At 42.2% G+C, this 15,847-nt stretch overlaps 1 protein-coding gene across 13 annotated transcripts in view; it reads right to left on the minus strand.

The window, feature by feature from the left end:
* ROBO2 (roundabout guidance receptor 2) overlaps positions 1–15,847 on the minus strand; it is a 1,949,228-nt gene that overhangs the window by 822,433 nt on the left and 1,110,948 nt on the right. The window contains exon 1 of one of the 13 annotated variants that reach the window (XM_029577974.1): positions 13,510–14,054. The exons of 10 other annotated variants lie outside the window; for them this stretch is intronic. Coding sequence is in view for 1 of the 3 variants with exons in the window: in XM_029577967.1 (XP_029433827.1) it covers positions 12,350–12,404 (55 nt within the window). In the remaining 2 variants the exon portion in view is untranslated. 2 more of the 13 variants (XM_029577973.1, XM_029577967.1) reach the window with 2 other exon arrangements.

The following is a 15,847-nucleotide window of genomic DNA, read 5'->3' on the forward strand; positions in this document are numbered from 1 at the left end:
ACAGGGTATCCTTTGTTTATTGTAAACCGGCTTGATGTGACATTTTCACGAATGCCGGTATAGAAAAAATCTAAATAAATAAATAAATAAATAAATAAATCCTTGCCATTGGCCAGTCCCCGTCACATGGTAGGAGCAATGGATGGCCGGCACCATCTTTAAAAATGGCACGGGCCATCCAGTGAACCTACCATGTGACAGGGGCCGACCAATGGCACCGATAGCCCCTGTCACATGGTAAGAGCAAAGGGCCATCGGTGCCATTTTGATTAGTGGCAGCCGACAGCCCGAGCGCGGGAGAATGCTCCCGGGACCCCCGCTGGACCACCAGGTATTTAAAAATTTTTTGGGGGGGTCCGGAGGGTGGGGGAATACTAACAAACTCATTTTAAAGGGTCAGGCTGTGATTTTAGGTTGTGTCCTTTCTTCCCGCCCCCCCCCCCCCCCAATAACGATAAGAAAACCCACTAAATTAATCTTGGGGTTTCCTATCGCTATCGGGGACCCCCCGATATCTGACGATATTGAAATTATCAAACGATATTTTCAATCGTCAGATAAACGATTCACATCCCTATTGGCCACCCTCCAGTCTTCAGGTACAATGGATGCATACCAATGAGAGGCAGCACATGGTACCATTAAATACAAATGCCGATAGTCAAAATTCAAACATAATTAGCCATAGGACGAGCATCCAGATATGAACGTAAATGCACAGGATCAAAATATACACGCTTAACATCATGATGAGTAATGACACATTCACAAGGGAATCGAAGAATAAATTTAGCACCCAAAGCCAAAACCTCAGCACACATTATTTATTTATTTATTTATTTATTTATTGTTTTTGTTATACCGAGTTTCATGACAGGCATCACATCAACCCGGTTTACAATTCACAAAGTGTGTAAAACATAACATAACGTAAAACAATGTTCTCAAAAAGAACCTTGAACTTTAAATATCGTGAATCAGATATAGGAATTGAGAAAGTTACAATAAATCAGGGAAGAAACTTTTTCCTATGTTCTTGAGTGGAACGTGTAATATCTGAAAAAATCCACACCTGTTGTTCAAAAAAAAAAAAAAAAAAGAGACTATGACGAAAAAAGGATCTTAAGATCAAATCTCTATCATAAGAAAAAATACAAGACAAAAAAAAAAAAAAAGAGTCCCATGTTGAGAAATCATAACATCTGTAGAGGATTCCAAAATTGAGTTAGATCCAAATCTGGTTCAGAAATATGATCAGGTGAATTTGAATTTAAAGACTTAGGGCCTCATTTTCCAAGCACTTTACCGCTTGCGAATGCAAATTAGTCATTTGGTATTCAGGGGGCGGAGCATATGTAAAGCAGGAACCTGTGTATCGTGTGCGGCGAAACAGCCGCAGTGTTAGAGCGGCTGCTATCGCGGCTAATAACTACAACTCCAACCTCGCATTATGGACTGCGTTACGGGCCTGAAAAGGATTACGAGAGAGAGAGAGAGAGAGAGAGAGAGAGAGAGAGAGAGAGAGAGAGAGAGAGATACGAGAGAGAGAGAGATAGAGAGAGTAGAGAGAGAGAGGAGAGAAGAGTAGAGGGAGATAGAGAGAGAGAGAGAGAGAGATAGCGAGAATAAGAGGATCCTGCCTTAACTATAGTGCCTATTGCCCTACATATTATTTTAAAACACCCTATAGGAGGGCCACCTACTAACTCGGGGTGGGGATTAGGTATGAGCGTCGGGGGTTGGGGCCACTTTCGCATTCCACATGAGACCTACGGACTGAACAGTGGTCTCTAGTGCAGATTTGCTGGCCGTCGGAGTGAGGACGCTCACTCCAAGCGGAGATTTGGCCAACATTCTCTCCACCTAGCATGTTGTTGCCCAGGTAGAGTGTCCATCAAGCTAGGTAGAGAGAATGTTGCCCAAACCACTTCTTGGAGTGAGCGTCCTCACTCCGACAGCCAGCAAATCTGCACTAGAGACCACTGTTCTGTCCGTAGGTCTCATGTGGAATGCGAAAGTGGCCCCCAACCCCCGACGCTCATACCTAATCCCCACCCCGAGTTAGTAGGTGGCCCTCCTATAGGGGTTAAAATACCTATGTAGGGCATAGGCACTATAGTAAGGCTCTCGCTCTCTCTCTCTCTCTCTCTCTCTCTCTCTCTCTCTCTCTCTCTCTCTCTCAAAAGACTGAAAGAATCATTGTGCAGTGGGAAAACATCGCGTGCGGCGCTAATGTTTTCGCGAATGGCGAAAACATCGCCGCACGCAATGTTTCCCCACTGCACGAAAGAAGCCTCATTTGCATTGGTAACGCCCCCTAATGCGTTACAAATGCGATATTGGAAAATAAGGCCCTTAGTCATATAAACTTTAGCAAAGGTAGGCGTAATTTCTGTAGGCATTTTCAAGACCTCAGTTATATATTTCTTAAGCATATCCATTGGGGAAATTAAAAATGATATAATTTGAAACAAAAGAGTAGTGGGATTCAGTAATAATAGAATGCAAACAGAGAAGCAATCCTTCAAAAGTTTAACAATAAAAATACTTGCACTTTACTCATCTTTGCTAAAGGCCTGCTCTTTGAAAGATCTTTTCTTGTTTTGCAGCTATGGAAATCTCGTTAAGCTGGGCACATAGTCCCTAAGCCATTCAACAGGAACATAAAGTGCTCTGCATGCCTCATCAACTCCCCTACATATATGTACTCATGGGAAATTCACAGATACCCGCCATCGTGACCTTCCCCTTAAGGCCAAGACAAAATCCTTCAGAGGGTTCTGAAATTGGTTTATCATCACAAGACACAAATACACAAGCATCAGGCACTCCATAATTTACATACACATTTCAAGTTGGTACTGATATATGAAACAAATCCTATGTTTTTACAGCTTGGATTTCCAACCCAAAGCTTGCCTGTGAAATAAACTGATCTTTGCGCTGGATATGGATATATCAATATTGAGAAAAAAAACAATAGTTATTTACTGACACTTTAATTTTGGTGAACAGGGTTTGGGAACGTTATCAAACGTGCATGTAAAATTCAAGCCGGCGATGAGTGCCTTAATAACCTCTTTGTATGTAGCGTGGAAGAATACAGGCAGATCTGTGTTGCAAATTGGCAGAACCAGTAGGAAGACCCTTTCTGTTTGCCCTTTATCCCTATTAAAAAAAACAGACGGTATTAATCACCAGGTTTTAAAGCCTGCTGACTGATGCTATTCACTGAACTGTGCATTGTCACCAACGTGGCCCCCATGAATAACTCTCAACCCCTGGTTTTGTTTCGCTAAGAGGAATCTTAGCAGCACAATCTTTCTACTAGGGGCTCACGGAGGACAGTTGAAAGCAAGGACTGTAGGCAAAACACAAAAAGTATTTTGAGAAAAAGTGAGAACAAAGTGGACATATTCGTCAGCTTGTGATTCATGGTCACACTGTGCTTTGCCCCCTCTCTCTACCTCAATACCCTCTTCGCCTTTAGTGCTGAATAAGGGGAGGCGAAACCATTGCACTTCTCCTAGCAACTGCTATCACTTAGGGAAAAAGGCATGTCGTCTGCTGGGAGGGAAAAACAGAAGAATGTTTAGGCATACAAAGCTAGGCACATGTTCTACTGCATTTGATCCCAAATCGATTGCTTGTCAAAGAAAACCAAATCAAGAAGCTACTGTTTAGTACTTACTGAACATTTTCTTAAGGGCACTGATACTAACAGAAGTATGACAGATAGAGAAATTCATATAAATAATACACATATTTTGGGCAGAGTTCTTGTACATGGCTTGATCGGGATTAAAGCTAAATTATTTGCAGGTTATGATACCCTTCATTGCTAGAGATGTGCTGCTGTTTGAAAATGAAAAGAAAACAATGACATTTGTTGTGTTGTGTCATTTCCAATCCAAAATGACAGAACAAATTTTTGTTTTGTTTTTCATTTTTGAATGTATGCTAAGGATGGAAAAAAGACAAATGAATTAAAAACAAAATGAATTTCAACAAATGTTTTTCTCACCCACATTCCTATTTATTGCATCCAAAGACGATGCACAGGGGCTTTCAAGACCTCATGGTGGCATCTGAATTTCAAGGATGTGAAAAACCCTTTCCTCCCTAACAGAACATTTACAATTGTGTGTCAAGAAAATACTTTATAACTTGGTGAGACCTCACAGCCTAGGGAGAAGAGGTAGGATACAACATTCAAATACCTCAAAGCAGTGAGAGAAAAGCATTTTGGAATGGGAAAAGAGCTCTTGATAAAAGACTGGGGCAAGGGGAGTTATGTGTGGAAATATTTCATCACAGAAAAATTGGCAGATGCATGGAATGTCCCTATGGAAGCGGAGAGAACAAATTTAAGAAAGCATGGTACAAGTACAGAGGGGATCTTTAGTGGAGGAGAAAGCTGGAGACTGAGAAAGGTCCACAGTGTTGCAGTTACCAAGAAGAATTGGGCCTTGACATCTTTATTTGCTGTCCTGTTCTGTATTTTTGCCTATCCCTTGACTTTGCAGGAATGTTACTTCTGCTCTTCACTGCAGGGTTTTTGCCCCATGCATTATATGCATAACCCAAGTATATGACTTAATGTTGGACCCTACCCTTATCATTAATTACAAGTCGATACCTGGAGTATTTATTGACAATAAATTAGAAATAATTCCCTAAAATACTTACTTTTATAGTGCTACTGCACATATACAGTTCTATATAATGGTGCTAATTATTCAGGCACAATAAGTGCCTTCCCAAAGAACTAACAATTTAAGTGGGTACCTGAGGCAATGAAGAAAAAGTGGCTTGACCACATCCACAAGAGTCAGCAAGAGAAGTAGAATTTGAACCCTAGTTTTCCTGCTTCTTAAGGATTAGGTGCTGTCTGGTTAGTATGTGTATGAAGTGGGGGGGGGGGAGAAAAAAGAGGAGCAAATATCTATCAGTAAGAAGCAGATTTTCAAAGCAAGCTAGCCATCTAACTATGGAGTTGAGTGGCTAGATCCACAGTTTTGAAAATTTAAAACAGGGCAATTCTGGTCCTCGATGCCTGCCAACCGGGATATCTCTAATGATTATGCATGAGACATATATGCATACAATCAATAAAGTGTGCATACATACCTCTTTCATGCATATTCATTAGGGATAGCATGAAAACCTGACTGGTTAGTGGCCCTCAAGGACTAGAATTACCCATCCTGACTTAAAGCCACTTAGAGGCTATATATAGCCACATAGTTTTACTAAGGGGTTATATGTAGGTACTCAAAAATTGGTATTCCAGGAGGCATGGTTGGCTAAGGGGGTGTGGACTTAGTCCTGTGACTGTCCTTGTATGCGGGGGTAGCCATCTTAAATCAAGATGGCTCCATTATAGCCTGCTAGATTTCAGCATGCAACCTAGCAGGCTAGCCCGTTGGCTGAAAATATGCTTGTAGCTTAGCCAGCTATAATGGAGCCAACTAAGTTGCCATTCAGTAGTATAATGAAAATCCATCCCTACATGATTAGCATGAAGACTAGAGGAGTTTTCCTTTGTTGGACAGCATCATAATCAAATTTCATTTGTTTGGAAGTTTCTTTTTTATATTAATATTCATTTTTATTAATGGAAATTATTGCAGGTATATACAAAAAAAAATACATCCAGTAAATAATACAATACATAAAACACTATTAACTTTGTATCAGTTCTATCTTCACTTAGCCACTGTTGGGGTATATCATTTGAGGATCTCAGCGCTTTTTTGGTACATTCTTGCGGTAGTAGCCCTAGAGCTACGGACATCTCTTTTGTGGTCACCAGGCTGACAGGAAAGGACCCTTACGTATTCCTAAGCCCAAAGATGGCATAGCCGTGATATACAGTAATGTGCCTGCTGAAAGAAAAGAAGGAAGTAAAGCTAGAACAGCAGCGGGGCTAGCCCCATGAGCCTAATTTAAAGCAAGAGAACTGCACAAAAGTCTTACACGGAAAGCATCAGTAAACTTTGAATGATGGTGGTCAGTATAGTACAGGAATCTAACAGCAAGAATGTCAATGGCCGTTGCATTGCAAGCTGCCCTGAACATTAAAAAATTCCCCAAAATGTTCTGTAAAGTAGTTGTTTATGTAGAGTAACCATTCAGCATGGGTGTCTGAAGCAGAATTGCATGCAATAAGAACAGCTACATCTTGTGGCTACCAAGAATTATAACTTAATTTTAGCATTGCTATATTGGTGCAAAACATTTGAGTAGAATATTTCAGTATTGCATGGGTATATTTCAAGGCCAGAATTAGAAGTTAGCTTCATAGTGTACAGATGCACTTGATTAAGGATTGTCAGGTCAGATTATAGGTCCCTCGGGCGCTCTCTGTTTACTGCGTTAGCAGCACCTGATGTAAAGGGAATTCTCATGCGACAGTGAATGCCTCGCCTGCAAAGATGCAGTAACAGGTGAGCTTCAATGGTAAACAAAGAAACAAGACCTCCCCAGTGAGCAGAACCAAATAAAGAGTTGTATTTACAACCTGCAACTTAAAAAAAAAATGTCTCCATCTCTGTGTCAATGGGAGACGTTACTGCAGATCCACCCGATACTAAATGAACAGAACAGGTTAGCAATAAAAGAAAGATTATTTGCAGAAGGTATTGTTACCTAGCAGTAAGAGCAGAAATAGACATGGTATTAATATTTAAATGAGGAGCTCAGAGGAGCAAACAACAGACTTTGGAAAAGCCAAATGGCTCCATAAAAACTATTCTTCTGAACTTCAGCCAACAGGAGCCATTTCTCAAAGACAATTAGAAAATACCAATCACTTCAGTTTACTGCTCACCAAAGGAGTGAATGCTCATAAAACTGAGTTATACTCTGTTACAGACATAACCCTGAGGTCAGATGCAGATTTGCACAGAAAACAAAACTAAATAATAATGTTGCCTATTGGATAGAAACAATATGGGTTTCAGTATAAAACCTTTCCTCAAGAGGAGAGTTTGGGGAGCACATTAGGGGTATGTTTTTGTTTTCCCAGAACATGAAAATATCACCAATCATTGTGTAGTTTGCATCTGAAATGTAATTATGTTGTTTAATTTCCCCTCCCCCCACCACTTAAAAAAATGGCTTCAGGTCTGCAGGTCCCACTCCCATCCAATCTGTGTAAAACAAAGTGGATCTGGTCAGGTGCCCCCCACTCCCTGCTCCCCCAAAACTTCCTCACATTGAGCCAGCAGGACGTCCCCATACCTGCCACCAGCTTTTTCTGCAGCTCTGCTCCGACAACGCAACGCTGGCTAAACCAAAAATAGCAAGCAGAGCTAGCGTGGTGCAGTGCAATGTCATGTCATGTTAGCAAAGCAACGCTGGATGCTAAGTCAGTAGCAAATAAGGGCGGGGGGGGGGGGGGGGGGGAAGAGTTCTGCTGCCCACTCGGTGTGGAGAGTTTTGGGGATATTCTGGGATACTGGTATTTTATATAAGATTGGGTTGGTGGGCAGGAAGGTGAAATCGGGATGACGACCCTTGACAGCATTTTGTTTCAAGCAGAAGGTAGGAAGGGAAACACGACAGATATGAAGCAGTAAAAAAGCACCACAAAACCTATTGAGATGAAATGAAAATATTTTTCCTTCACACTCATTCAGCAGGGACACAATGGTCATAACTCCAGCGGGTTATATATGGAGACAGACCCAAAACCTTGCAGAAAATGCTATTTTTAAGCAGGGTATTACTTTAAATGCAATAAATTGAACAATAAAATGGCTAAGAAATTTTTACTGGCTGAACCATACATCCAGATCTTTTATTGCAAAGCTAAAATTATACCAACTGAGGCACCAACTGGGAGTGAAGCTGCCATCATAATGGTTGATAACATCACCCCACTGCTCTACTGTACTCACACAAAATCAAACAGTTCAATATACTATTAGATTCCAAGCTCCATAATCCAGAAAGACCCATAACAACTTGCTGTGACCTGTAAAATGTGAGGCATAGCTTTACAAAATACCTATAATAGGCCATAAAGATGTTTGCTCCCCCCCCCCCCCCCCCCCAGACCACCTTCAGTAATCCGCACTGTGACCTTTCGGGTGCCATCAACACTCACACTAGCCTAAAAAAGGGGTAGCCAAATTGGGGAAGAAGAGATCCCGATAAGGCTGTTTCATCTGCACACCAAACGCAAAGTCCAAACCACACATTGAGCACAATAATCTGTGCATGTAGGAAAGTTGTAACTACAGTTTAAGCTTCCTGTTGAAAGTTGCAAAACCAGGGGGGAATTGATAGTTCTAACCTGGCACTCCAGGCCAATTTCAAGTACACTGGGGTAAAAAAAAAAAAAAGTACATTGCCCCATGTCCAATCCTGCGTGGCTTGAGCTGGTCTATTGGGTGCCTGCATTTTACAGAACATGATGCAGTTTCCATGAACAAGGCTTGCGAGTCCCACAATCATTCTGCAAGCACACCGCAAAGGCCTCCAAAAACCCATAGGCACACAAATATATCTGGAGATCTTCCTGAACTTTTGGCAGTTTTCTGGCAGTGGAAAGGCCCATCTAAGTAAATTACCCTTTTACACACTGCAGCACGCAATGGCTGTGCGTTAATTGGTCGTGTCACTGAACAAAATTATGGCTACAACCTGAGCGTGGTTATATCTCAAACAATCAGCCGCAAATGTATCCTAAGTTTAACAACCATGCCAAGAAAATGTGATAAGCAGTACAACATCTTGAACACAAAGTTTCCTATTGAAGGAACGAGAAAAAACCTAAAATGTCTGCGACATATACGTGCAGATCAACAGGTACCGTTGTATTTTAATCTCTTATTGGTGTATTTTGTGTGTTTAGAGAACAGAAAGACGGCCAGGTGGACTTTTTAAATAAAGCCCTTTTCTGCTGCCATTTCAATTAATCGTACAATTCTGTCTCTGCCATTCGATCACCTGCATTGTTTCAAAGCAGAGCAGTGCCACACTGTATCTGCACCAAGGTTTTAATTTGAATGTACCCCAAAATCTCTCAGTTCTGCACTCAACAATGCCACCATTTAAATGCCTTCCCATTATAGGGTGTGCTGTTGATACATACCGTCAGCACAAGACCACATAAAAGATGAAAGGGTAGTGTGGTCCGTCACTCCATATTTACGCTATCCAATCAAGGGAAGCATAGATAGCCATTTAGAAAAAAAATAATATACACATAGTTTTTCCTACAGTGCTACATTGATTGACCCAAATGAGGGAGTAGGTGAGGTGATCCACTTTCTTTTTAAATCCCCTCCCCCCCTTTTCCTCCATCTTTTCTAGAGTGTTAAATCAAGAGCACAAGTTCTAGCTGGGTTCCCCAGGAAAAGCAAGGAATAAATTATGTCTTCCTCCTGTCGTTCCAGCATACTGGTTAATTGCATTTGTTTCATATATCTCCAAACAGCCTGGTACATTAATTACATTTCGTAACACCAAGCTCCTCCGATTCACTCTGTCACTTCCAGTGAGCACTTTAATTGTATTTCTCTCAGCTACACAACAGGATTTTTTTTCTTTAACACTTGCTAACAATTACATTTGTGTTGTGCAATATTTATCAATTTTATGTGTCTACTTCGGGTACTGCTAGGCATGGACCTGTGAATTGCAATAAGCATGTGTCATAAAAGCAGAACGTAGGAATTCTAATAAATATAGAGAGAGATTTTTTTTTTTAAGCAACCATCGCAGCCTGTTCTATGTCTATAGTACTGAGTTCAAGTCAAGCTTATAATGATCATCATTCGGAATAACTGTAGGGTATACTGTGATGCAGCATACTGTACAGATTCATGTTATATTGGAAAAGCAAAAGTACCGTACCTCAGGAATGATACAAGAGTGAAAGGGAAGCACCACAGGTAAAAACAGCTACACATGGAGCTTGAGCAAGATTTTGGTCCAGCCCCTGAAAACCTGATTCATGCAATGAAAAAAGTATCACAGACAGACACTAGGCTTTCCTCTACACCATGTAAGAAGCTGCAGGTGCTCCCAGACATGTAGTTTCCCGACACATGAATCAGGTCCCTGCCTGTCTTCTATTAAAAATCATTGTATTAAAAAGTAAATACAGAAAAACGAAATGCAAGACTGCGATACAGAAGCTCAAATTCCTTCTGGCATCAGATTACCCTGGTACAATACTCTGATGTAAATGTGGGTAAATTGGGTGGGGCATTTGGTCATTTTCTGCCATCACCTACTATGTTACTATGCTACCATGATCATAGGTCTTCATCCAAAGTGTTACAAATACTTTACTAGATCATGCAACACATGCAATTACAACATGAATTGAACCAGTATCAAGTGAACAGAGTTTTTATGGTTCCAGGATAATACATGAAAAACATTTAAAAATCAAATAAAGGGTTGTGGTCACATTACTTAGCCATAGCCCTGTGTGGTACAAGAGAGCCAAGTTCGTGTTTGTCATCCTTTGGGTTTTGCTTATACCGCAGAAGTGTCACGCTCAAGAGCAGAGGACAGGCAGGCATCCAGCTCCCACCACTGCAGTGACCCCTATAGGCAGAAGAGCAGCTGTCAAGGAGTACCAGTCTCTGAAAAAGCTTCTCCCCTACGTCACTGACTGGCAAAGAAAGCCAACTGAAGGGACAGGTGAGGGGCAAAGAGAAAATAAAACAAAATAACTAGATATGAATCCCCTGCTTTTAATGTGGCCGGCTAAAAACGTCATGTGGAGGAAAGCCAGAGATGCTCAACTTTTTAGCCATGTGCAACTTCTCAACTCCAGTCCTTCCCTAATGGATATTAACATATCCCTTGGACAGTCTGGTTGTAGGCATTTTCATGCATATAAATAAGGGGGAGTGGGAGTGTTGCCTATGACCAAAAGAAAGCAAAGGAGGCTCAATCTCCCTAACTAAATTCCATTACTTTCTCCTTGCTAAGGTCCAGCCTTCAGAACAGCTGCCAAAATAGGTATCCTGACTCTCAGCCACCCACCATGTAAAATCTGTGATAGGTTCCCCGCCTCAGATCCTGGATTAGCAGAACAGCAGCACATCACTTAAAACCCTTGCTAAGGTTATTCTATTGTGTCCTGGACACAGGGAGGCTGCTTCGATGGCCTCGGATCTATCATATAATTCATTAGCAAAGGACTCTGACCAAGACTGCAGCCTTAAGCAGGCAAAAACAGCCAGCATGTCCCAGACCACAACAGCTGGTCTAAGGTATGATCACAAACTACAGTAACTCTGCATAGTCACATAGTCCCTATAAACAAACATTCATGTAAAACATAAGGACTTGCAAATCTCTCTACATATCTAAATGTTTGCAGGTATGAACAATAGCTCCTGCCTATAAAGAGGTCGCTAGCATGAGGAAGATGAGTCATGATTCCAAACCACTTATAATCTCCTCAGTATAACAGTGCATAAATATAACATTCAACATTTCTTCACTCAAGAGGGAGAAAGCTAGTACACTGTAAGCTACAAAGTGTGCGCATATATGCACAACTGAATGCTCTAACATGACATGGGCTCCAACTACCAAAAAACCAGTAGCTCCTTGCCAAACAGTTCCACCTGAAATTCCCCAGCCTCTTATACTTGTCCTTAATAATCCATAACGGCAATAAAAAAAAAAATATATATATATACACATACACACACACACATCAGTACAGTATCTTTGAACATGACATCCAAATCCCAAAGCACAAGCCAGACACCTCTCACTGGTTTCCTCGGACTATAGGGAAACTCCTACCTGTTCGCATCCATTTGCTGTCTTTGCTCACAACGGAGCTTTAAGCAGATGGGAAGTTGGGTTGTTGCAACTGTTATGTTTCCCTACATAACCCATGTTACCACTGCCCTACTTCTGAAAGCTGCTTCTTGCAACTGAATGTGGTCAGTTTGTTGGGGAATTTGCCCTTTTTAAACACTCCATAGACATTTATATATTCCCAACAAGCTGCCTCAAAATTTATAACTCACCTCCTGGAGCCTCAAAAGCCACATTTCCTGATTTAATCAGTCTGCTTTCCCAGTCATAATAATACAAAGTCCTACCTCCTGACCAGTTCATAAGTGGTTTCAAATAAAACATGTTGGCACTCCCAGGTAATTTACAGGTCTTTCCAGCTGAGCTTTCAGCTTTCTACTCGTGAACTGTACTTTCCATTTGGAGAAAGAAAGGAGCAGAAGATCTCTACTGAAAACACACTAACCTGCTTTAAACTGCCAGTTCCTTACCCAGAACGACCATTAAAGTCAAGAAATGCAATTTCGGTGCCAATCCAAACCAGCCTGACATGAAGCAAACTTACCATAGACCTGGGCACACAGGAAGCCACAGATTAGGAGCTGGGTTATCAAAGCCATGCTGACATATTAAAATCGATGCAAACGGTTTGAGACCAAATCCCAGAAACAGCAAACAGACAAATAGTTTTGTAATTTAAAAAAAAAAAAAAAAAAAAAAAAAAAAAAAGGATGCAAAGTTTAGACTTTCCAGGAGTAGAGCAAGGTTAAATGTAAAAGGTGACCATGGGAGGATCTTGCATCAGTCACATTTAGATCCATGAAAATTAGCCAGAGGTCTCTCTAAAATTCCAAGAAATCCAAGCAAGGCGAGTTGTTGAAACAGATCTAAGATTGATCTTCTTTACAATCCATGGCAACCCAGAAGTGGAAGGGGAGGATGATTGAGAGGGAGAGAAGGGGATTCCCCCCACCCCCCTCCCTTCGCAAGAGAGGAGGAAACAGAAAAGCGGGAATCCAATTCCTAGAAAGTGTTTGGGGAAACTTGTGAAGCAGAGCAGGGGGCTCCTCCTCTTAAGACACTGATCGGCTGGAGCAGCAGCCCCCGAGCTCCTCACTTAACTTCCATGCTGCTGCCTGAAAGCGGAGGGATAGAGCATCCGATCCGACCCCGCTCCTGCCTTTCATCAGCCAAAAAAAAAAAAGGCATGCAGACAGGGCAGGCTGAGGGGGAAGGGTTTGGCTGCAAATCTCCGGCCGGGCACCCCCTGCCCCTGGGGTTTGTAGCTTCCTCGTCCTCTTCCTCCTCCTACCGGGGCTCTGAGTCCGGGGCTGCAGGCACCGAGCGATCGGGACTCGGGGAAGGAGGAGGAGAGCAGAGGAGCTCAGCCCAGGGAGGAGGCGGGGGGAGGTGTGGAGGGATAAACCACTCTCAGCAGCAGAGCAAAACAGAAAAATCCAACAAACCTTAGCAAAGCATTCAGATGCCTCTTTCTCGCTTTTAATTTTGCTCCTTTTTTTTTTTTTATGCACTGCTAGGAAACTCGACTTCTGCACGATCGCTTGCTGCTTCCTATTTAATAAGCAGGTAATTTTCTCGGTGATTCCACGCATGTATTCCCCAAGTATTTATTTCCCCCTCTGTCTAACGCACACGGCAGCAGGGCCCGGGTCCCAACTTATTCTGTTTCTATGCTGAAAGGAGGAGAATCAACAATTTACTAACTTTCTTCTGCATTTCTAATCAGTCCCTACAAGGAAGGCTGTAGCTCTGCGGGGTGGGGAGGATCTGCTGGAATAAAAAGCGTGCACGGCGGCGCCTCCTCCTGCTCCTCCACGATTTTATTTTCTATAATACTGCCGGACAGCTTTGGGTGAGGGGGAGCAGGGTAATGCTGGCAAGCTCTGAGAGTCAGAAAGAGCCTGCAACAAACTCTTTGGCGTGCACGTGGGGGGAAAAAAGCGTCCCTCGAAAGGAGCCACGAACCAAGAGGTCATGAGCTACGAGGAGAGGTTCGGGGTCTCTTCCCTTTGCTTTTCTGCCAGGGCTCAGTGTGGGGGGGCCACGTGTGATCTAGGACAGGTTTGATGTTTGGACTGGCGATGGGACTATTACTGGAACACACACACTCACAAGCCCCAGAGCCAAGGCTGATGCCTGATGATGAATCTCTACTTCCCCCTGCTGGAATTGCACCTCTTTATTTTATTTTTTTTAATTTACTTCTTTGGCTCCCGCTCTGGAAGAGCCTTTTGTTCACGCCCTGCAACATTTGCTGCTGTCTGGACTTGACACGCTCACCCAGACAGTGTAACATTCAGGAGCTTAACTCTGGCTATGTCGGTTTAAATTCCTCTAATCCCGCACAGCAGGCTGGTGTGAAGGGTGCACACTGGCTGAGCAGCCGCACGTGAAAATATGCAGACTTTGCTAATTACACAGATGGAAGGTTTAGGTGAAACTTAAATGACCAGAACTTTAATGAAAGCCTTAATCGCTGGAAATAAAAGGTGTTCAGTAGCAATATAACATAGTAACAATAGCAAACGATTGAACAAATGAACCTAAATATATTTTTCTGCAAAGTTAAGTTACGTGTTGGGAATTTGATGGCAACCCTCCAAGTCCCTTTTTTTTTTTTTTTTTTTTTTTAATAATGCGAACTGAGCAAATGGCAACAGGGACAGACCACATATGGGGAGTTAGTGAGTCTGCCCCTCAAAACTGAAAACAGCAACCCTCCCTAGTCAGTAATAAAAAGCGTCTGCCTTATCTAGGTCTTTCTCCAAAATTTGTCTACATATTTCCATGACTGGCAAGCTGAGAGGTACAGTACTCAACTACCCTGTCAGAAAATGGAAAAAAAGTTTCTACTCCTGATAAACCACATCACATATAAAAGGTTCAAAGAGGATTACAAAGGTGATCAGGTGCATAACAATAAATGGAACAGAAAATAAAATATTACAAAAAAAAGCCCCAAACAGCAGTAAACAGCTCTGCTTCCTAAAAATTGCCAAACCACAGAAGAATTTACTATAAATATAAATATATATTAGATATGTATTTTATTTATTTAGATTTTTATATTCCGCTTTTCACACTTTTTTCAGCATTTGAAAGCAAAGTATATTCAGGTGCTGTAGGTATTTCCCTATCCCCAGAGGGCTTACAATCTAAGGGCCTTATTTACGCAGGCTTTTCTCCCATTCTGTGTCTATGGCAAAAATACTTAGTAAATGAGAGCCTAAGTTTGTACCTGAGGCAATGGAGGGTAAAGTGACTTGGCCAAGGTCACATTTCCCTTAATTTATAGATAAACAAGACAGATACTATAAGGTTGTTGAACGGGTCGGCTCCTGATCATAGGCAAGTTTGAACAAAAAGGTTCTCAAAGCTTTTTTAAGAGAGTTAGGCTTTCGGCAGTCCTAATTTGAGCTTGCAGAGAGTTCCACAAAGTTGGGCCTGTGACTGAAAAAGAACGCTCTCCGGTGAACTCTAGGTGTGCAAGTCTGATGCAAGGGATTTCTAACAAACCTTTATTCTCCAATCTCAACCAGGGTGATGGCTGGTAGAGCCTTAAAGGTGACTTTTAAAAGCCTGGCACTTGCCAAAACCGGGAGATAACATGCACAAATTGGGCCGGCGTGCACAGAGCAGATTTTAAAAGCACCCGAGGACGCACATACAAATGAAAAGTTCCAAGAAAGGGGTGGGCCCATGATCTGGGCAGGGCATGGGCGGTCCTGGATTTCACACTGCACGTAAGTCCTTGTATGCACAGGCGCGCACTGAGCTCCCCTGCTGCGTTATTTTACTTCTGCTATGGATGATGTGCAAGTTATAAAATAGATTCAAATAAACAGATTGGTGGGGTTTTAAGGCTTGAGGCTAACAAGAGGAGAAGGGAGGCTATTAAACTGTGGGGGGGGGAGGTTTGACGTCCTGTTCCTTACCTCAGTGAACTGGGAACAAACTGGTAAAACAGGTAATGGCATCAGCGTGTGTCTTAAAATCCCCCCATTTACGCAGTAGAAGCGCATTTGTGCGCACAGGCATGTGG

The sequence above is a fragment of the Rhinatrema bivittatum genome, chromosome 15, assembly GCF_901001135.1.
Source record: "Rhinatrema bivittatum chromosome 15, aRhiBiv1.1, whole genome shotgun sequence".
In the NCBI taxonomy this organism is placed as follows: Eukaryota; Metazoa; Chordata; class Amphibia; order Gymnophiona; family Rhinatrematidae; genus Rhinatrema; species Rhinatrema bivittatum.